This window comes from Hemiscyllium ocellatum, chromosome 33 (genome assembly GCF_020745735.1).
Source record: "Hemiscyllium ocellatum isolate sHemOce1 chromosome 33, sHemOce1.pat.X.cur, whole genome shotgun sequence".
Classification (NCBI taxonomy): domain Eukaryota; kingdom Metazoa; phylum Chordata; class Chondrichthyes; order Orectolobiformes; family Hemiscylliidae; genus Hemiscyllium; species Hemiscyllium ocellatum.
This window is the reverse complement of record NC_083433.1, coordinates 12,448,723-12,472,129: the sequence shown is the minus strand read 5'-3', so window position 1 is coordinate 12,472,129 and position 23,407 is coordinate 12,448,723. Positions and strand designations below refer to the sequence as shown.

Sequence of the window (23,407 nt, the reverse complement as noted above, 5' to 3'; positions counted from 1 at the left end):
GCTGTTTGATACCATCCACCAATCTTCAGGATGTACGTCCTACACACCTGATGTTATACCAGCCAGCACAGAAGTTTATATATCCCATTCATCGTTTATGTACTCTTAAACATACATGACAGCCATTTGCTGGTTCACTTCTCAGTACTGGGCTTTGACCAATGGAAGTCAACCTGCCTGGTTTGAAGTTTCAACAAAGCTGTGCACTTATATGTCAGTCATCATTGACTGGTGCATTCTCCCAAGCATTGCCTCTATCATCACCGTCTACTTGCCAACTAATTAGTGCTTTCCTCTCAGAGCATGTGGTGGTTTACCCCTTACATTGGTATTCTTGAGAATTGTTCTGACAAGTCCAAGGCAAAATGTTTTGATACTGTTTGTTTTGTATTTTGAATAAATATTTATATCTATGGTATTTTCCAGCTTAGACTTGTGGTTCGGCATTCTAATGTCTTTCTACAATCCAGAAAGTTCTGAAACCCGGGGTGGCTCAGTCCTGGGCATTCCAGGCTGGATATAGTGTGACTGCATTTAGGGTTTGCTGAAGTTCCTGATTTTATTGTTTCTTGGTTTTCTACAGCGCATCATGTTTTGGAAGTTTGACCTACACACAACATCACACATTGACACGCTCCTGGAACGTGAGGATGTTACGCTCTTTGAGCTCATGGACGAGGAGGATGTCCTACAAGAATGCAAAGCCAATAATCGCAAGCTGGTGGAATTCCTGACACGGCCAAGTAGTATGGAAGCTCTTGTCACTTGCATCACGATGGAGCCATCTGAAGATATGGATGAGAAAGTTCGATACAAGTAAGGGGTTGTTCCAAACACTTGATTGCAATGGGAAAAGCATTTGATTTTGTAAAATTTGGCTCTGGATTAAATTCATTTTAAAATTTTTTTCCTTGATTTGTAAAGTTTTTAAGACATTGGCATGCAGTCCTGAAGTATTAGATATATTCTTGCATCTCATTCATGTGAGCTTTTATTAATTTATTAGCCTAGGTAGAATATGATGCAAGGCTATATAATTGTATTATGATGGAACTGTCCCTATTAATCCAGTGTGCACCCTGGATTTTCTGGCAACTATGGAGGGCTGATAACAGGGATGGAGAAACATTTTCCTCTCCCATCCCCACAATTGTGCCACTATCTGTCGAGTCAGCAGATCCCACTTCAGGATAGGGATCAGAATTTGGACGATGCTTGTCTTCCATGCTAGGCAGTATATCCACCAACCGAGTGAACAAGTGAAGAGTACAGCTATTATTCTTCCAAATACAGGGTTTATTTTCCCATTCAAACTGAATGAGACAACTCAGCAACCCTATTGATAGGAGTTCAATGCATAAATCTTTATATCAAGAAAACTTAATATGAGATCTAGTTTCATTTCCATATAGTTTTGGAGTTGAACTTTGCATCATTTCCATCTTCAGTTGTAGAGTCTGCTTCGCTTCTTATCTTCTGTCACTCTGTTCCCAACTTTATGCAGCCTTTAAATCCAGAGCTTGGTATCGCTGTTCATCAGAATTTTATTTTACTACCAATTTTCTCCACTGCACCTTCACGAGCAGCTTTCAGTTTCCTGCTTGTTAAACTTCCCAGCAGATCATGCAGCTCGATGGCTCAGTGGTTAGCACTGCTGCCTCATAGTGCCAAGGACCCAGGGTCGATTCCAGCCTCTGGCGACTGTCTGTGTGGGTTTTGCACGTTCTTCCTGTATTTGTATGGGTTTCCTCTCGGTTCTCTGGTTTCCTCTCGCAGTCCAAAGAAGTGCAGGCTAGGTGGATTAGCGATGGGAAATTGCCCATACTGTCCAGGCATGTGCAGGCTAGGTGGATGAGCCATGGGAAATGTGAGGTTTCAGGGAAACGGTAAAGGGTTGGGCCTGGGTAGGGTGCTGTTTGGAAGGTAGGTGTGGACTTGATGAGCTAAAGGGCCTCCATCCACAATGTAAGCATTGTGATGATCCTTTAAACTCACCTTGCTTTAACTAAGACCCGACCTTCCATAGATTCTAACTCTTTTGAATCTAGTATGTGCAATTGCAAAGTAGATCCTGGTATTAAGTCTCAGAAACAAAAGTTTGTGTCTGCCCATGATTTGTGTATATGCAAATATTAGACCTTCAGCATTAGCACAAGGAAGCATGACGTGGCCGGTAGTGAGGCAGCATGAAATTCATGTCGAGTCAAACTGACGTGAATTGCTCTGTGATTAGCCTTGTCCCCTCTTTCTTAAAAAAAAGGTTACATAACTGTATTGTATGGTGGGCAGTGAATTCTTCTCTAACTGTTTCTTAAAATAGCCCAAAGTCTTGCGAGCTCAACGTATGGCAGTAAGCACCAGTATCAGTAGTTATGCAATATTTTTCAAGGAAACACCAGAACCTACTAGTGGATTGTAGATAGTAAAGAAGCCTTAAATTTTTGCCTTGATCGTCCAAGCAATTTTAATATTTTTCTACCTTTGTTTATATCCTCTTTCTCCTGCAGTAACTATTTTTTGCTAAGTTTGACTTCACATGTGCTAAGCATACAATGATATCTGATCCATGTGTCTATTATTTCACATGCAATCCTGGGCCATCAGCATCAGGAAGGTGCTGGACTATAAAAGCACCAGAGCTTGGTTCAAGCCCAACTTTTCACACCTGTGGTTTCGAGCAGGAAACTGACATTCTATGTAGTTCCTGTTCCTTAGTCACTATCTAGCTATTTTTCAAAATACCAGCCATTAATTTACCCAACGTCCTCCCTGGAAAAAAGCTTGTCTTTTGATCCCCTTGCCTTATTAACGTCCGGCCTGTGTCCAATTATCTTTTGTCTCGCAGGTCCTTCAACAAGTTGTCATTTCCAGATCAATACCCATCTTTCTTGTTTTCCATGCTTCCATCAAATTGACAGCTTTCACCAGAACCATGAACAACATTTATTTCTTGCTTTATAATGAATTTTCTCTTCTTGAACGTCTTCGCTCACCATTTTGTTTACCAAATACAAAGTACTTTGAGTAAACAAGATTGTTTTGTTACTGTGAAATGTAGTTTAAATGCAACGTGTGATCTAAGATTCTATTTGCATGATATTTCTAATCAAAGATACGATTGATACCTGTTAGATATTTACCATTTATTCATTGAATGGGCTGATTTAAATAGCACTGGAAAAGAGAGATTGTGTTATGTTATCAGGTTGTATTGTAATTTCAAGGAAATTGACTGGTTGGCGCTTTAGGTGGGGAAGAGGGTGAATACAGCTAAAGATTTGCCTCATGCAAGATGAACTTAAGAGGGCGGCACATTGGCTCAGTGGCTAGTACTGCTAACTCTCAGCGCCAGGGACCCTGTTTCAATTCCCACCTTGGGCGACTGTCTGTGTGGAGTTTACACATTACCCCCGTGTTTGCTTGGGTTTCCTCCCAATGCTCCAGTTTCCCCCCTCAGTCCAGAGATGTACAGGTTAGATGGATTGACCATGCCACATTGCCCATCGTGTCCAGGGATGTGTAATTTGGATGGATTAGCCATGGGAAGCGATAGGGTGGGTGGGAGGGCATGTGACTCTTGGAGGGATGCTTCTTGGAGAGTCGGTGTGGACTTTTTGGGCCTGTTTCCCCACCATAGGGATTCCATGGATCTGTGGATTCTACGGAGGTATTTGGACAGAGTTCCATAGATAAGACTCACATAGTCCTCATCTGCCATTGTGGACATATAGTCATTGCTCCCAGGAGCCAAAAATGTCAGCCAAGAGATTACCTCCTAAACTTTTGCAACATCAACAAATGCAGCATCTGGCATTTACAAGGATAACCAGGTCATCTGTTCTTGGCATTTTACCTTTGCTTTGTCTCAGTTGGCTGGACAGCTGGTTTGTAATACAGGGTGACACCAGCAGTGTAGGTTCAGTTCCCGCACCAGCTCAGGTTGCCATGAAGGACACTCCATCTCAGCCCCTCTCATCTCTTAAGGCGCAGGACGCTCATGTTAAACCACAATCAGTTGTGTCTCACTGATGAGAGAGCAGCCCTCTGGGACTATGGTGACTTTACCTTCATCTTTGCCTATGATGTTGGTGCATTGAGCAATGTTGATAGAACATTTAGAAGCTTCCCTGCTGCTCAACAAATAGATCTCTAGAGTCTTACCTGAGCAGGTAGATGCTGCCTTGGTTTTATATATTGCATCCATAAAACACATCTGTAATAGCTCAGTAGTCTGTCCTTGCCATATAGTTGACAGTGCAACAGAACCTGTCTAAATTGTGAGCTGGGTCAGCAATGACTCAAAGTGCTGTTAGTCGTTTGAAGTTGGTGGTAATTGTATAACAGTGCCTTTACATCAGATTTTGAAATGCACAAACCATGAAATATGAAATAAAACACAGAATTGCAAATGCTGGAAGTCTGAAACAAAAGCAAACAGTTGGAGGAACACACCTGGTCTAGCAGCATCTATGAGGAGTAAGTAGAGTCAATGTTTTGGATCCAGTGACCCTTCTTCAGAATTCTGTCACTGGATCCAAAACACTGACTCTCTGTTTTCTCCTTTGATACTGCCAGACCTGTTGAGTTTCTGTAGCTGTTTGTTTTTGCTTCATGAAATATTAAGCTCTGTTGCAAGGAAGTTGTGATCTGCTTTGTTGCTGAGATTGAGACTCTCCATTCAGCTGCTCCCCTGCCTTGAAGTGCCTTCAACTTGCACCGTTTCCTGGTTTCTCTCCTTTCTTCTAAATTTGACCCCTCTCACCTCATCTTGCACATGAGACAAATGTTTGGCTGTACTAACCCTCTCCTCCACCTAAAGCGCTGACTAGTCAATTTCCCTTGAAATTACAATACAATCTGATACCAAAATCTGTATTATGTCTTTTCATGTAGTTCCTCTTTCTTTCAATTCTGTTAGCACCCCACCAGAAAGCCTTCATGATCCTTTGGTCATCATCAATTTGCATTTACTTAGTAGGTAGACATTTGCGTTATTGCCAGGACTGTCACCGACCTCATTACCTTCGGAAATTTCTCCACTCCCGACCTCCAACATAGTTGTCTCTCGACCCTGAACAGCCGCTTCTACCTCCTTCCCAAAATCCGCAAACCAGACTGCCCTGGTAGGCCCATCGTATCAGCCTGTTCCTGACCCACCAAGCTCATTTCCTCCTACCATGCCTCAATCCACTCCCCACTTGTCCAGAACCTGCCCACCTATATCTGCTGATATAGGCTCCTCTGATGCCCTCCACCGTATTGACAATTTCCAGTTCCCTGGCCCTAACTACCTCCTCTTCACCAGGGGTGTCCAATCTCTATATACCTCTGTTCCCCACCAGGATGGTCTGAGAGCTCCCGGCCGCTTCAACCGGAGGCCTGAACAATCCCCATCTACTGCTGCTGCTCCTGATTGAACTTGTTCGCTCACTGAACAATTTCTCCTTTAATTCATTTCACTTTTGCCAAGTCAAAGGAGTGGCTGTGGGCACCCGTATGTGTCCAGTTATGCCTGGCTCTTTATAGGGTATGGGGAACAGTCCTTGTTCCAGTCTTACAAAAAACCCCTTCCACAAGTCTTTTTATCAATGTATCGATTTGGTGCTGCTTCATGCTTCTGCCGAGACCTTGAAAACTTCATTTGTTTTGTCTCCAATTTTCATGCCTGTATAACCTTCGCATCGTCCATTTCTGACACTTCCCTTCCTTTCCTTGATCTCTCTGTCTCTATTTCAGAGAATAAGCTGTCCACTGCAAAGCCTCTGTCTCCCATAGCTATCTTCGCTACAGGTTATCACACCCCACATCCTCAAGAACTTCATCACTTTCTCCCAGTTCCTTTGCCAACATCGTATCTGTTTGGATGATGCCGCCTTCCAAAACAGCGCTAGTGACAGGGCTTGCTTCTTCCATGTCCATGGTGTCCCACCTACTGTGGTTGATAGGGCCGTCATCCTGTCACCCGTGCTTCCACCCTTGCCCCTTCCCATCACACTCAACAGCGTGATCGGCCCCCCTGTCCTCACTTTTCATTCCACCAGCCTCTGCATTCAAAGGATCATTCTCCACCATTTCAGACGACTCCAGCAGAACACCACCAGCAAACTCATCTTCCCGTCATTCCCCCGTCTGCATTTTGTGGGGATTGTTCCCTCTGGCAAGCACTAGGCCATTCCACAACCACCATCCACCACCATCTCACACACACACACACACAACACCAGGTTATAGTCCAGTAGGTTTAGTTGAAAGCATTAGCTTCCGGACAACCACCTGATGAAGGCGCAGTGCTTCCAACTAAACCTGTTGGACTATATCCTGATAGTGTGATTTTCTTTTTAACTTTGGCCACCCCAGTCCAATCCTAGCACCTCCAACTCATGAAGACTAATGGAATGAGACTTGGCTTGACTTGGGATGCAAGTTTCCTCTTAAAACTCCCATTCTTTAATTGTTTCAATTGAACAACAGAGCAGAGTTGTATTTATATTAAATCTTCTTCAGCCAGGAGAACATTGCAAGATGTTTTACAGCTGAAGAAATACTGTGTGGTGTAGTCACTGTGGTAATGCAGAAAGCATGGTAGCCAATTTACACATAGCAAAGAGCAATGTGATAATGCCCAGTTGATCTGTTTTTAGTGGCCTTGGCTGATTGATAAATATTAGCCAGGATTAAGGAAATTCCTGCTTGCCTTTGAAATAGTGTTGTGGGATCTTTGTACATCCCCTTGAAAGGACAAATGGAATAAAAGCAAAGTATTGCAGATGCTGGAAAACAGAATTTTCTTCTAAAAGCAGAAATTAGTAAAGAAACCTGTATCTGGCAGCATCTGTGGAGTGAGAAGCAGTTTAGGTTTCAAGTCTAATATAACTCCTGAGCATTTGACCTCCTGAGTATTTCCAGCACTTTCTGTTTTTATTAGGACAAACAGAATCTAAGTTTAACTTCTCATCTGAAAAGTGGCATCTCTGACGTCTGGTAATCTTTCACTACAATGCTGGAGTGCCAGCCTTATTTTGTCAAATCTTGGAATGGAAGTTAAACCTGTAGCCCTCTGACTTGGGGCGAATGTTCTTCCCACAAAACGGTAGCTGATACTGAGGAGAATCTAATGTTAAAAAAATTTATTTGGACCATTTGAACCATGGCTTTAAATCAAGTGTTGTAGTACATTGTCTGTAAGTAGTTAAAGGGAGGGTGAATTTTAATTCAACTAATTTTGCCTTCCTCTCTCTTTATTTTTAAACTCATTTGAATGCAAACCCTGGTGAGTGATATTAAAATTGGGAATGGGCCACTGGCCAATTCAGAAACAGAGTGACATTATCCAGCATTCTGAGATCAGATGTATCACTGCTGTACATGGAGTAAAGCCCTCCTTCCTGTGTTCTACTATCTCTGTCCCACCATTGCAGAAATCCTTACAGGACTCGCGTATTTTTTTCATTTCTCACAGACCAGTCAAAGTGAAGTTACAAGATTTTTAACATCAAAATTTGGCATATGCTTTTAATGATGAACTGGCATCACTACCACTGAAATTGCTGCCTCCCCCAGCAATGTTCCTTTCATTACCTGCTATTATGTGTCTAACTCGATATTTAAATTCATAATGTTAATGAGAAGATGAAAAATGATAAGGATAAGATGTTATCATTGGCCTGAGTGTTGTTATGGCCTCCGTTGTATTTGTTAAGTTATCTCACATGATCAGCTCTGCTAATTTGCACTTTCTGCACGGAGGGATGGAACTGCAGCTTAAAATCCTCAAACCATGAGTAAAAATACTAAGTCCCTGGCAATAAAAACTGAATTTACTTATTCAAGCACCATAAACTACTGGAATCTAATTATAAATGGGCAGAATTTCGGAATGAGATCACAAAATGGTCGTAAAATTCCTGTAATAAAAGTGCAATTTTAGTCATTTGGTCATGCAAAAGCTGTAATCCTGACAATTGAAGCTTTTACTCCTACATTTACATTTCATTTCTTTCTTCTCTTCCCACCTCTAAATTTTCGGTATGCACCACAGCAAGTTATAAAATATCATCAGTCTGGTGCTTCTGGTGTTGGTTCTTATGAAGTTTATTACTTTGTATGTCAATTGACATACAATCGTGCATCTGGGTCAGAAGATTATGGATTCGTGCAGCACAAGGGGTTTCAGTTCATAATCTCAATTGATATTCCGAAGCTGCACCGAGGGAGAGCTAAATTGTTCAAAAATGCCATCCGTCAGATGAAACCTAAAACCTGAGGTTCTTTGTGTCTGTTCCTCTGAATCAGGAAGACATTACTGCCTCTGACAGTATTGCTCACAGAGCTGCAGGCTTTCTATGTCCTTGCCAACATTCCTCCCGCAATTAACACCACCAAAAAAAAACACACTGGTCAATTTTGGTGCTGCTCCAGATACAGAAGTTTCAATTCGTAACCTTTATATAAATAAAACCGTGTTCCTAATAATTGTTTATCTCAAGTACCCTGAATCTTATTAACAAGTCAGAGCTTATGAAATAAACGCTTCTGATCACAACAGAGTTTAAATAAAAGTCCATGCCCTCTTGAAAGAAGGACTTGCATTGAGAGAGCTCTAGACATCACCTTGAAACTTCTAAGTGCTTTTTGAATGTAGCCACTGATGCAATGTAGGAAGTACATTTGTAAATTTGTGCACAGCTAGGTCCCATGAACAATGATGAAAGATTTTCTTTTCATAATTGAGCGATAAATATTAGCCAGAATACTGATTGGGGTGAACATTCCTCCTCCCCTTTGCTTAATGCTGTGGGATGTATTACATTTGTCTGAAAGAGCAGGCGTGGCCTTAGTTTAGCATCTTGCCGGAAAGGCTTTACTTAGTGCATTTCTCCATTAGTACTGTTTCAGGTAAGCTCAAGTACTCCTGTTTCTGGATTAGCTTGAACCCATAGTCTTTTGACTCTGGTGAGAGTGCTACTTATTGAGCCACAGCTCAGTTGTGAGATTTGCTTTGCCTGTATGTTTAAATAAGTGAGTATTATGTTGGTAGTGTGCAAATTTGGGCTCAACTTGCATAAAAGCAACTTCCACTTGAGTATCATCAGCATTCACTCAGTCCATTATCAATGCACAGTGGCAATAGTGTTGACCAGTTATAGGTGTACTGCACGACTTACCAAGGCTCTTCCAGCAGGAACTCCCAAACTAAAGTCCTTTACTATCTTGCAGGAGAACGGCAGCAGGCACATGACAATATCACCATCTGTAAATTTCCCTCCAACTCAATTACTATCCAGATTTGGGATTGATATTGCCACAACCTTCAATGTTCCTTATTCAAGACTGTGGACTCCCTTTCTAACAGTTTTGAGACAGTACCAGCACCACATGGGCTGCAGCGTTCCAAGGACGCTGCTCGCTACCTTTCTAAAGGGCAATAAATGCTGGCTTAACCATTGAAACTTTTTTTTTCAAAAATGTCCTATCTTCTGCAGAAACAGGCATGTATTGAAACACTTGAGACTGAAACTATCCCCAAGACAGGAACATTTGTTCACTTGGACTTCCTTATAATCAATGAATTGCTTTTGAAGTGTAGTTACTATGGACCAACCAGTCTGAACACAGCAGCATCTGGAATGCAGCAGTAAACTGTCCAACCAGGGATTAATGTCCAGATTAGTGAGCAGGCTCTTGCAGTTCTTCAAATATTCCCATTGATCATTTGCATCCACCTGAACCAGTAGGTTGTGCCTTGGGTTTATTGTGTCTTCTGAGAGATGTACTTCCAATAATGCAGCACTTCCTCTGTGAAGCACTGAAGTGTTGCCAATAAACGAGGAGATGAGTGCGTGACCATGTGACTCAAATCAAACTTTAGCTAATGAACAGTAATGACGCGTCAGGAACAATTTTTGCTCGCTGCTGTGACAGTTCTCGAACATGATGCTATCTGCTGAAAGTGTGGTGTAGGTCATATTCGTTATCGCAGTTGTGGTATATGGGAGGGTCTGTGGGTAGCAGGCTCCTCCCTAATTCAGGGGAGAGGAGGAAGTGTAGATGTCACTCGCCATGGTGGTTATTGGAGCTGTTCCTGTGTCTCCCATAAATGGGAATGTCAGGGAGGGTGGCACTTGTAAAGAAAGGAGAAAATTGTTTTTTAACTAGAATGAGTACATTGATGTGGCCTGAAATGGAGAAGTTTCAGAACACACTGTGCATTTGTATTCTTGGGGTGAAAACTGTTGATCTACAGCCCAGACTCTGCTTGTATTCTAATGATCCAGAGTCATTTGCAACAGTGGCTCATCAAAGCAATCTTTAACTAATAATGTTGTGCAATGAAGTGTTTCCCCAGAATTGTCATAGAGAACAGCAAAATTAAGATTCTGTGGGTGTAGAAAATCTAAAGTAAAGGCACAGTGCTGGAAATAGTCAGCAAGCCTGCCAGTACCTGTGGAGGGAAAAACGGCCCTTGTTTGTGAGAGAGTGAAGAAAATGACTTCCTCAGAACCATCTGGAATGAACAGATTGAAAGGCTAGTAGAAAACTGTCAAAGCGCATCAGTATTTGAAAATGAAGGGTTCCGAGTAAAAAGGTGAAGAGTAAGACTAATTGGATCATCATTCAAAAATCTGTCATGACATGAGGGATCTGACTGGATTTTCTGGCATCGTTTGTAAGGATCGTGACAAGGAAGAGGGATAGCTGCAGGCTGATAACTTGTGCCACGCGGCACGTGCACACACCCTCCATGTTTGTTCTTCTCTTAACTGCATCCTCCCACCCGCTAGGAATTTGCTTGTCTGTTTGAAGTTAGAAACCTCAGGATTGAACAGCAATCAAGCCCTGGATCCTCCCAGTCTGTATTCCTCAGTATGAGTGAAACTTTTAGCCACTAAACCATCAGGGAGGTTGTGGGAGGAAAGTTAGCTCCTGAACTTAATTTTAATCTGATCTGCTGCAAACAGGCTTCTGCTTTTTTTGCAACCGTTTAATGTAATTGAGTGGAAAGATACTTGCTTTCAACTAGCTGTATTCAGTTGGTGCTCCAGTGGGTATAGTTGTGGTTAAAATAGGCCACTAGAACTATGAGGAAGCTTTGCATGCATCTGGTATCCAAGTGCTGCATGGAGTAAGAGCAAGGTTAACTCTGCATTTAATCAAAACAAGTGGGTTAGGAGGAGTCCAGTTGTCTGTCAGGTCTGCTCTGCCATTTGATAAGATTGAGACTAATAGAATTGTGGCCTCAACTCCAGGTTTCTGCAAATCCTTGATACCCTTTGTTAATCAAAACTGCATCAACTTCTGCCTGAGAAATATTCAACAACTTCACCTTCACCATTCTCTGGGCAGAGAATCAGAAAAAAAAATTCTCTCTATCTCCGTCTTGTCTGGGACACCCCTTATTTTTAAACTGTGTTTTTCCAGCATCCACCCAGTGAACTCCCTTCAGAGCATTGAAACAGACCCCTTGGGTCTCCGATGGGTATTGGCCCATCCTGCCCAACAGTTCCTCAAACGTAATTCCTTTGTGCCAGGAATCGGTTGAATGAACGTTCTTTCCTAATACTCCTTATGCAATTATGTCATTTTCCAAAAACAACCCTCTACAAAGGTACACTGTTCTCATCAATGACCTGTGCAACTGTCGCAAAATATCCCTTTATGGAATAATATTCCATTTCCCTTCCAGTAAACAACAACAACATTCCATTTGCCTTCCTAATCCCATGCCTATCCTGACAATGCTTAATGGACTGGTACAAATACAATGTGATGTTTCATGTATTTTCTTTAAACTTGCGCCGAATCAAAGTGAGAATCGTCTCATTGTCGTCCCAAATGGGACTCTTGGGCTTTCTCTCTGACTCTCTCATTCTCTCGCTCTCTCTCGCTCTCTCTCGCTCTCTCTCGCTCTCTCTGTCTGTCTCTCTCTCTCTCTCGCCCCCATTCTCTCTCTCTCTCTGTCCCTCTCACTCTTTCTGTCGCGTGCTGTCTCATTCTCTCTTTCTTGTGACAGAGTGAGTGTGCTCCCCCTCTCTGTCTGTCTCTCTCACACAGGCTTGTACCTCTTGCACTGCTCAACAGAAAATTTGCTAATTTTTCCATAACTGTTACATTGATTGTATTGAATGTTCCAAGCCATCTTGTATTTTTGTGCAGCGCTTATATGGAGAATATGGAGATCCTTATATGCTGTTGGATTTATCGGAGCCATTAGTGTTGTTGCCAATATATTCTGAGGGCTGGGAAAGTTGTCCTCAAGCCAGTGCACTTAATTTTTTTTTAATGCACTTTTGTCCTGATCTTTTACACTACTAATTCTTCTATCTCTGCGACTACTAATTACAGACTTTTAATCACCCTAATGTTATGTAGCTGAAACTGCTCCCACCCAGACAGAACGAAGTTAGCCAGGATGAAACATATAATTGTGCTGTTGGGTCTGCTTAGTATGAAAATTCCCCACACCCTGTACTGTGCCTGAAAGCTCAGTAATGCGAATGAACTAGTTTTCCTGAAAAGGCCTTTTTATAATGCAGAAAATAGCTTTCACTTGGAATGTTTAATCTACAAATTAAACTATCTTAATCCAGGTACCCTAATATATCCTGTGAGATCCTGACTGCTGATGTGACACAGGTTAATGATGCACTGGGCGAGGATGAGTCACTGCTGAGCCGTCTCTATGCCTTCCTGCAAAATGACAGTATACTTAACCCTTTGTTGGCAAGCTTCTTCAGTAAAGTAATGGGCATCCTCATCAACAGGAAGAGCGAACAGGTATGTGACTGGATTTGATTATTTTAAACTGGGTGTCCTTAAGCCAGTGCACTTAATTTTTATTTAATGCGCTTCTGTCCAGATCTTTTACACTACTGAATTCTTCCTGTCACTGCCACTACCAATTTCAGACTTCGCTGAGGGCTGCAGGGTTTGAAACAACAACAACAAATAATAGCATTTGTATAGCACCTCTTAATGCAGTAGAATATCACAGGCTAGGGTTCAAAAGAGCATAATCAAAGAAAAGTTGCTGTTGAGCCAAAGAGAGCAGCCCTGGGACATATGACCGAAGGATTGGTCAGTGAGTTAGAGTTGACTGTGAGCTAGATAATTAAATGCTTTTGAAAAGATGGTCCTGGGGATAAATGACTGGAGCTAATTGTGGGGATGAAGGAAGCATAATAGTCCGGAGTTAGAGGAAGCTGCAGTTCTTGGTGAGTGGAGGAGAGTTCAATGATGGGGAAGAATTTAAATGCTGCTATAAAATCTTAAAATGGCGGCCTGAAAACGTTTAGTAGATTTGGGAATAGGGAAATGTTGAGTGAAAGGGACAGTGTGACTTAGAATTTAGTCGACGAAGTAAATGGAGATAGAAAATAGGAGGCCAGCAGAGAAGAATTGGAATACTCAGTTGTGCTGGGAGTAGTGTAATTTGAAGCCAGTTAAAATATTAAATTGATTTTGTTTCCTTTCATAATTTCCCAGTGGGAGAGGGAATTTTGGGCAGATGGGTAGGAACTGGAGCTACATTCCAGACTGAGATGACGTGGGTCTGCTGACTAGTGATCCTTTGTGTTTCCTTTTCACCGACGTTCCTAACAGGCAACGGATCATACAACCAAATGATGCCTAACAGGATGATAAATGCAAGAAATGGAAAAATTTCAGTCCTCCACAGTGGAGATTCTCTTCTCTGATGATGACTGGGGGTGATTGAAGCAGCATCTATAAGCATGCAGATCTCCATTTCCTGACCTAGACTTGCAGCTTCCTCTAATGGAATACACCACCATTTCTTTCTACTGATCTTAAATTGTGATGCTTGCTGTGGAGAGGCTGCAGAGAAGAGTAACAGTGTAGCTTGGATTCTCAGACTGATCTGTAGAAGTTTGAAGTAGATCATCCATCCTCATTCCTGGCTAGTGATTATATGTAATTCACTAAGCGTCCAGGGCACTGAGATGATCACTGAGAACAGAGGGAAGTGAAGAGGGCTCAAGATAAAAGAGTGCCAGCTCTTTTTCTCATTCCTTGCAGAACAATGTATTCCTGAACAGTAGTTCCACCAGTGCCTCACTCAAGTGGAAATGGATCTGGGTGGGTTACTCTTCAGAGGGTCAGTGTGGACTTGTTGGGCCAAAGGGCCTGTTTCCACACTGTAGAGAATCTAATCTCATCGTTTTTTGTTAACTAATTACAGAGAGGGGTTTTGTTTGTCTCTGATTACTAAAGTTTTACAGAAAAGCCTGATTTGTTCTCTGACACAATTCACACACAATTCTATAACTCACACGTAGCACCTTTAAAAATTGGGACCAGTCTGAACAAACACCAAGTCCTTTGTTGCTGCACAGGTGGAGTGGTGGTAGCCTACCACCTCCATAGGGTCATAGTTGTAGAGCACAGCAATAGATCCTTCAGTCCATCTCGTCTATGCTGACCAGATATCCTAAACTGATTTAGTCCCATTTGCCAGCATTTGGCCCATTTCCCTCTTAAACCTTTCCTAGTCATATAGCCATCCACATGCCTTCTAACTGTTGTAATTGTACCAGCCTCCACTACTTCCTCTGACATCTCATTCCATACACGCACCACTCTCTGTGTGAAAAAGTTGTTCCTCGCCTCCTTCCCCTCCCGCCCCCCCCCCCCACCCCCTCCTCCCCCAGGTCCTTTAAATCTTTGTCGCCTCTTCAAATGACTCAGTGACTATTGGAAGGCGTAGAATACAATCCTAATTCCTTTCTTATTCCTCAGTTCCACCCATGTAACTTCACTGAATGTTCTCCCAGGTATATCCTACCTAAGTACAACTGTACTGGGTTATCTTTCACTAAGCCACCACTCCCTTCCTCTCTCGCCCCCCTTTCTGTTCTTCCTATAGCATCTCATCTTAAGGGTTTTGATTAGGCTGAGCCAGAAATTGGGATTGTAGTTGGTAGGTTGTGACTGAGAAACATCCATATGAATGTGGGATTGAGACAGTGGAATGAAACAATGATAATAATCTGCTACTTTCGCCTGTCTGGACTGTTTAGACAGTTTAAGAGATGCTTCACTTGGTGGGTTTGTACATTCTGAGTACCCAAATGCCACAGTAAAGTTATCAAAGATCAGATTAACTAACCACCATCCCACTGGTGCAGATTGCCAGTTATACTAAATTACCGTGCAAGACACGAAGCACTCTGCTGCAAAGGAGGCAAGGCATAGTGTGGGGGGGAGGAGGAGGAGGAGGAGGGTAGCGGCAAGGGGTGGTTGGAATAACAATACCTAGGACGAAGGGAAAAGATGGGAATGAAGTGAGGGGAATGAAAGCAACAGGATGAATATGATGTGGGAAAGGTGCAATGGGAACTTGAAGTGCTGTTGTGAAAAATAAACATAGTACCTGCACCACTGATCCTTTCCTGCCAGTTAATCTAAATTAGGAAGCTGGGAAAGTTATGCTGACTCGTGTGTGTTTAGTAACTTTTGACACGTGCGGAGGTTTTGCTTGGCATTAATGAATGGCAGGTGTTTTGTGATTAAATATAAATCCACCATGTAAACTGACCACTGGTGTCAACATGGACAGATTTTGTCATCTCTTGTTCTCTGGATGGATGAACATGTCTTTAACCCAAATGGACAGGGTTACGATATAGCAAATGCCCAAGAGCTGATGGAAAACAGTTCCTGTCTGTTTACTTTTCTGGTTCCTGATGAGTACCCTGTGCTCTCAAGATGTATGTATGGTGCAATGTTGTGCTTCTAATTCAAGACTCTGGTTTTAATAAAAAAAAATACATCAGAAGGTGTGCTTAAAAATTAGTAGTTAGAATTAAAATCCCTTTCTCATTTTTGCAGATTTTACAATTCTTCAATGAATTAAGAGAACTGTTTGTAAATTGTTACAGTTTGATAATCAGTTTATAACAGTATAAAACCAGTCTATATCAGCTTTGTGGGCAAACGTAGCTTCACGAGCCTCGTCAATGCTAATATTTGGTTCTGATTTGGAGATGCCGGTGTTGGACTGGGGTGTACAAAGTTAAAAATCACACAACACCAGGTTATAGTCCAACAGGTTTAATTGGAAGCACACTAGCTTTCGGAGTGACGCTCCTTAATCATCTGATGAAGGAGTGTCACTCCGAAAACCAGTGCTTCCAATTAAACCTGTTGGACTACAACCTGGTGTTGTGTGATTTTTAATATTTGGTTCAGTAGTGAATGTGAAGGGAAATACAAAGAAATGTATGAATAGATTAAGAAGATATCAATTTAATCAGCAAAGAAAGCTGTTTCATTTGAATCCAAACGGTGGAGGTAATCACCGACAGCACTCAACAGTTGGAGAGTTTTAATGGAACATGCCCTTACGTTGTACTTCAGGGGGTCACACCAAGGAAGCTTTCAGCGCCACAACAAGCCCGTCTATCATGGCAGAGCTGCATGTCAAACCCTCAGTGGAGGAGCTCAGCAAAACTATTGACTCGCTTGCTATAGGCAAAGCTCCAGGTGATGGTGCTATACCACCTGAACTTGTGAAGCGCAGGAAGCCAGCACTTTGTCAGCACCTGCACAAAATCCTCTGGAAGGTGGAGGATGCGCTTGATTGTGACCCTGTACAAAACAAGGGTGACACCTAGAGATTGCAACTATGGAGTTATTTCCTTGCTGAAAGCTGCAGGAAAATTATTTGCCAGTGTTGTGCCTTTTGAGCTATTCTTCTCTTTGCTGCATATACCTTCAGGTTATCTTTAGAGAGGGTCCACTGATATATCAAAACTGACTAGAAGGTGTTCAGCCTTGTTCACGAGATATTCAACTTCAAGGTGCATCAAGTTCTCTTTGAATTGCTTTCGGATGATAGCGCCGTGGTAGCATTCCGTGAAAAAAGTGCCTTCACTAGCAACAAAACAGACTTCCTCACATCTGTGGAGTTCAGTTTGTCCATCAGGAAGACAAATGTCATTGTCCAGGATGTCACCATGCTACCATCTGTCAGGGGGTGGAGATGCCAGTGTTTGACTGGGGTGGACAAAGTTAAAAATCTCTCAACGCCAGGTTATAGACCAACAGGTTTATTCGAAAGTACAAGCTGTCAGAGCACTGCTCCTTTGTCGGGTAGCTGCCTCACAAAGGAGCAGCTCTCCAAAGGCTTGTACTTTCAAATATACCTGCCGGTCTATAACCTGGTGTTGTGAGATTTTTAACTTTGACCATCTGTCAGTATTGAAAATGCAACATTGGAGGATTGTTGCTAGGTTCACAAGCTATCCAAGCTGCATGATTATCCATCCGATAAATGATGCTAAAGTCAGCACACAAATCGCAAATGCTGCAACTGTTAGGTTGAAACTGAGTGAGAGTATGTAGAACAACAGCAACCAAACTGTAAATCTACCAAGTTTGTTCCCTCAGTGTTGTACTGTATGGCTGAAACCTGGGTAACACATGCGAGATAGAGAAGACTTTCCATCTTTCCTGTCTTAGACATGTCCTGCTAGGAGATTCTGTGGATAAGGTTACCAACCCTATAGTCCTGTAATATGTAAATTCCATCTGCATACTCTTGTTGCTAATCCACCAACCTCTGTGGTGGCTTCGTTGTGTTCTTCGGTGTTCATCCAAAGACCTGCTGCACGCTGAGCTCGTTATTTTGCCTTGACCTCCTGGCATCCATAACTTTGCGGAAAAAGTGAGGACTGCAGATGCTGGAGACAGAGCTGAAAATGTGTTTCTGGAAAAGTGCAGCAGGTCAGGCAGCATCCAAAGAGCAAGAGAATCGACGTTTCAGGCATGAGCCCTTCTTCCTGAAGAAGGGTTCATGCCCGAAACGTCGATTCTCCTGCTCTTTGGATGCATCCATAACTTTGCTACAAGCATACCAAGTGAAATAGGAAGATCACAGAGATTGATGCTGACAAGTAGGAGGGAGTTGCTGATAGTCATGACCTCTGAAGCCTAACTGTCGAAACGGCAATCCAAGAGGTAAGCAGAAATGGAGAGCTCAGCTGGCCTGGAGGAGGGCCCAGAGAGGAAAGAAACCAGCGAGTCAAGCACCTTCTCAACCCAAAACCTTGGTCTATCAAATGCAGCAGAGACCTCAATGTCAGAATGGACTCCTGAATCCCAAAGGATAATGCTTACAATATATTAAGAGTTAACAACCACCACACAAACAGTTGTTTTATGAGATGAAGGCCTGCCATTATCACTGATTATGAAAGACCTCTTCGACAGCACACCTTCCCCCATTCATGACCTCTGCAACCAGAAGACTAAGAGCAACAAATAGCTTTGAAAATGACAATCTAAAACTTCCCCTCCAAGTTGCATATTATCCTTACTCGGAACTATATTGCTGTTGCTTCATTGTCATTTTGGCTAAACTCCTGGGCATCCCACAGAACACAGCGATTCAAGAAGATTGCTCATCACCAACTCTTCCATTGTGAGTTGATGGAACTAAATGGTAGCTTAACTAGCAGCTTCCACACACTCTTAACACATTTTTAAAAAGGTAACTTCCAATTTCTATGCAGGAAAAGTTTCACCTTTGACCAGTGCATTAGGGAGAGAGAAAAACTGTTCTACTTGTGATAAATTCCATGCAGGTAGGGTGTCGAAACACACGTAGAACACTAACTAAATAGTAATGCACTTGCTAGGCTGCATTTTCTCATGTGTTTAAACTTTTTATTTTGCAGATAGTGGATTTTCTACGAAACAAGGTTGATTTTGTAAACTTATTGTTAAAGCACATAGGAACCTCGGCCATTATGGACCTCCTACTCCGGCTGCTCACGTGTGTGGAGCAGCCTCACCTCAGGCAGGATGTGTTGAATGTAAGTAGTCTTTAGTGTGCTTCATTTTGGAATGCAGGGTAATTTTGAAATATTGCTGGAATGAAAGCAATGAAAGAGGGCCAGGGATTCAAGTCAATGCACAGATAGCCTCCAGAAGCTAAGTATTGAGAGACATCTATAATGTGAAAGCATCCTTTTGAAGGAGGGACTGAAACACTGGTAATTGTGCACATTTTTTTTGGAAAGGGGATACTGAGATACTGTATTATTATTACATCTTGCACTTTATCATAATTTGGTTAAATGCATTTGCTGATTAGGCTTGGAATCATGTTAGGAGGAGGGGAATGGAATGGCAAGGGTGAATGAGGTAATGGGAGTTGATGAAGTGTACTAATTTGACCGTAGATATTTTACAGGGTTATGCTTATGAACTGCCTGATTCAGTCAACTAATTTTTAAAAAAACAAGAAGTTAAATTAACAAGAATAAGCACACACTGGCTCAGGTTTACTCACCCTTTCTAACTCTTGAGAGATAATCAGGGTTTCAATTTGAGAAAGGATAATGGACATACTTGCAGTGGTGGCTTTCAAAAGGGTTGGATAAATATTTGAAGAAGGGGATAAAATACACAGTTATGGGGATAGATTTTGGGAAACAGTACTAATCTTTATCCCTTTTAAAGAGCTGGCAGTGACGCAAGGGGATGAATTGCCTCCCCGCGGTGTTTGACTCTGTGTCCATGAGCATTTAGGTTTATGTATTCCATGGCACACTCCTCTTTGGGGTGGCCCATCAGAAGAGTTTGTTTTTGTCCTGCACTGAGTGCTGTACTTGTCTTTCCTCTGTAACCATTTCTGTAACCCAACAGTGGCTGAACGAAGAGAAAATCATCCAGAGACTCATCGAGATGATCCACCGTTCCAAAGATGAGGATGTAAGTGCAAATGTCCCATAAAATCCAGGAAATGGCGAACAAACTGATCAGTTAATTCCTTTAATTGATTTAATGCACGTTGACTTGCTGATAAATTGCTCAGAACCGTTTTACTGCTAAGCCCATTATATCATCAATATTTTGAAGAGTTTTCCCTTCGATTGCACTTTAGAAAAGCTGTCTGTTTCCTGTCTAACTAGGAATTAATCATTTAGGCCCAGAAATGCTGCCTATCTCAAAAGGTAGGCCTTCAGCTCAACTTGAAGATAGTCATATTCGAATCATTCTGTGGGAATATCTTTGGACATTGCTTTCTGTTTTGGCATCATGGCTACGTAGAAAGATGAGAGTCATACTGTTTGGAAATAGACCCTCTGATGCAAGCAGAACATAATGCCAGTCTGACCTAGTTCCATTTGCTGCATTTGCACCAAGTCCTGTTATACCCTTCCCACTCATTTGCCTATCAGGTGTCTTTTTAAATGTCGTCTTTGTACCCGCCTCCACTTTCTCTTGCAGCTCGTTCCATACACAGACCACACTCTATATGAAAAAGTTACCCCTCGGGTCCTTTATAAACCCCCCACCCCTGGCCAAAACCTATGCCTTCTAGTTTTGGGCTCCCCATTCAGGGAAAATGCCCTTGGCTATTCACCCTACCTATGCCCCTCGCATTTTTTAAAACCTCTATGATGTCATCCCTCAGCCTCCTACTCTTCAGAAGGAAAAATAGCCCCAGACTAGTCAGCCTCCCGCTGTAGCTCAAACCCTCCAGCCCCAGCAGCATCTTTGTAAATCTGTTTTGCCCCCTTTCAAGTATAACAGCATCTTACCTGTAGAAGGACAACCAGAACTGTACGCAGAATTCTAAAAGTGGCCTCACCAATGTCCTGTACATCTGCAACGTGTCATCCCAACGTCTATCCGCAATGCTCTGACCAATGAAAGCAAGCATGCCAAACACCTTGTGCACCTGCACTCCTAGGTCTTTCATTCAGCAACACTCCCTCAGGCCCTCCCATTAACTGCATGAATCCTGCCCTGGTTTGCCTTACCAAAGTACAGCATCTCCCATTTATCTAAATTGAAGTCCACCTGCCACTCCTTGGTCCATTGGCCCATCTGATCACGGTCCAGTTGTACTCAGATAATTTTCTTCACTGTCCATTACACCACCTATTTTGGTGTTATCTGCAAACTTAATCATACCTCACATTATCATATCCAAATCATTTCTATAAATGATGAAAAGCAATGGACCCTGTACTGATCCTTCTGGCGCACTACTGATCACAGGCTCTAGTCCGAAAAACAGCCCTCTGCTACCATCCTCTGTCTCCCACCTTCAGGCCAACTTTATATCCAATTGGCTAGCCTCCCCTGGATCCCATGGGATCTAAGCAGTCTTCCACACGGAACCTTGTCTAACGCTTTACTGAAGTCCATATAGTCGATGTGTACCATGTCACCGCTTCAAAAAACTCAGTCAAGTTAGCGAGACACGACTTCCCATGCCCAAAGCACTGTTGACTATCGCTAATCAGTCCTTGCCTTTTCAAATAAATTCTGTCCCTCAAAATCCCCTGCAACAACTTTCCCACCATGAAACCTGAAATTGTCTGCTCATTTTTTTTTGTTTGTAATCTAAGGCAGAGCTAACGCTACAAACTGGAAAACTGAAACAAAGAACAAATCCCAAACGTGTACAAAATGACTGGTTCTTGTTAAAACTAGCATGAAATCTCCCACAAAGATGCCAGCAGGTTCGCAGATGTCGAAGCCATTTTCATGAAAGTAGTAGATTAAAAATCTTACCTGTCACATTTTCCAGTCGTAAATCTAGATGTTTTCCAGCATGATTTAAGTACCCTCACTTTAAAGAAATGTAGGGATCCTGTTTAAATAAAAGATTGAGTTTTCTACAACTCATGTTCTCAGCTTTCAAATAGTCATGTCTTGCTCATTTGATTAAAAACCATGTAGTGCCCACATTTGATTGCTGATCTGTTCTGAGTTAACTGTTCGCTATCAGGATTACAGTTCATCATGCAAGTATGCATTTGTATTGATGTCAAATCAGGATGGGTGGACTTCATTATGATGTCTTCTAAAATTGAATAATGTTGAAGCTTACTGACAGCAAATTGCCATTTGCTTTAATGTACAGAAGGAATGGAATGCCTTCAGCTGTAGAAGGAAGGAGAAAGAAACAGATGTCTTTAAAGTGGTGAATAGCTTTGTATCAAGTTTTTTCAACTGTCCTCCTTTCTCCTCTACTGAAGGCATAAACTTTGCCTTAAGTTCAGTTACACAAATGCGGTTGCAATCCTTTATGTTACTTATGTGACTACTCTTCAGTCTTACCCCAGGCTATCTGATTTGAAGGCTTGGCATTCACAAGCTGCAGAATGGAATCACAAGAATTCTAGCTACTTCAGTGCCATTTTTACAGTTGTGCGCTTTCCCCTGTGTTTATCCAGGTGAAGTTGCCAACTTGAGCCTGAACATAAAGCTGCAGCAAGCAGTGCAGTCCGTCTAATCTATGGACAGCAACCTTGTTGGAACATTGTGTGCAGATATTACATCAATCTTTAAGATTGGCAAGCTTCTCCCTTTAAAACAAATCCAAAGTAACCTGAGGTTCTGGAAGTGGTTTAAATGTTGCAGGAAGGTAAGGGTGTCAAACCTGAGGTGTTCGGGCCACCTAAAGCCCTGGTTCAGCCCTGAAGCCTGTTTTACTCCTAGCCTGTTTGGAAAAACTGGTGTTAGTGCTTCTACTTCATTGAACACCAAGATGTGTTGTTATCAGTAACTTGAGACACATGTGGATTAATGGGAACAGGAAGGTAAACTCCCAAATCTTCATTGTATCTAAAAGGTAGATAGTTGACAGCCCTTCCTTAACACCAAAGTTGATCCTAAACTGGATTTCTGGCTTCCCACAAAATTTGCTGGATGTTAACCAGCAAACTCTTAATGGTCTTTTTACCAACTCCACATAGGAATAACTCCTGGTCAGCTTTGAAATAGTGCCTTGCTTTATCAGAGCCAACTGTGAGGTCCTTGAATCTTGTCTGAAACATGCTGCCTCTGAGTGCAGCACTTCCTAAATTGAGTCTTATTTTTGTATTGGTTCATGAGATGTGGGTATTGCTGGCTGGACCAGCATTTACTGCCCATACTGAATTGCTGCAGAGGAAGTGAAGGTGTCAGCCTAAGTTTCTCTGCGCGAGTCAGTCGATTATTTTTCCTTCTGTCAACGTCAGTAAACAGGCCTTATCATGGTGCTTTTGTGGAATCCTGCATGGTGTAAGGTGGCTTGCAAAGTAACAATCGTTTTTTTTCTACATTGCAGAAGTAGCTAATTCAAACCTTTGTCATTGTTTCAGAAGTACTTTTGGACATTCTGAAGTCACGAAAGGTGTTATGTAAATGTGTGTCCTTTTTCTTTCAACTGAATTTAAGGAACTCAACTCAGTACTGAACTGGATTTTGTTCATCAAGGACTATACTGATGTTAAAATGCAGTGAAAAAAGCCATATTTTGCATCAATTCTGGTGACCTACTAATGTTGTGGTGCTCTATTTCTGCCTGAAATTTCTCATTTCCTGCTTCATTAGTATGCCTGTTCACACGTGTAAGTGTGATCTGGGAGGTGGAGTGGCGATTATC

The 23,407-nt window shown here is 42.2% G+C and overlaps 1 protein-coding gene across 1 annotated transcript in view; it reads left to right on the top strand.

Annotated features, from left to right (window-relative positions):
• Positions 1 to 23,407, top strand: part of LOC132831473 (serine/threonine-protein phosphatase 6 regulatory subunit 3-like) — a 92,971-nt gene that overhangs the window by 18,447 nt on the left and 51,117 nt on the right. Inside the window, exons 2-5 of the mRNA XM_060849636.1 lie at positions 584 to 816; positions 12,588 to 12,774; positions 18,696 to 18,833; positions 19,669 to 19,734. Coding sequence (XP_060705619.1) covers positions 590 to 816; positions 12,588 to 12,774; positions 18,696 to 18,833; positions 19,669 to 19,734 — 618 coding nt within the window. The 5' untranslated portion in view covers positions 584 to 589. The remainder of the gene's footprint in view (positions 1 to 583; positions 817 to 12,587; positions 12,775 to 18,695; positions 18,834 to 19,668; positions 19,735 to 23,407) is intronic.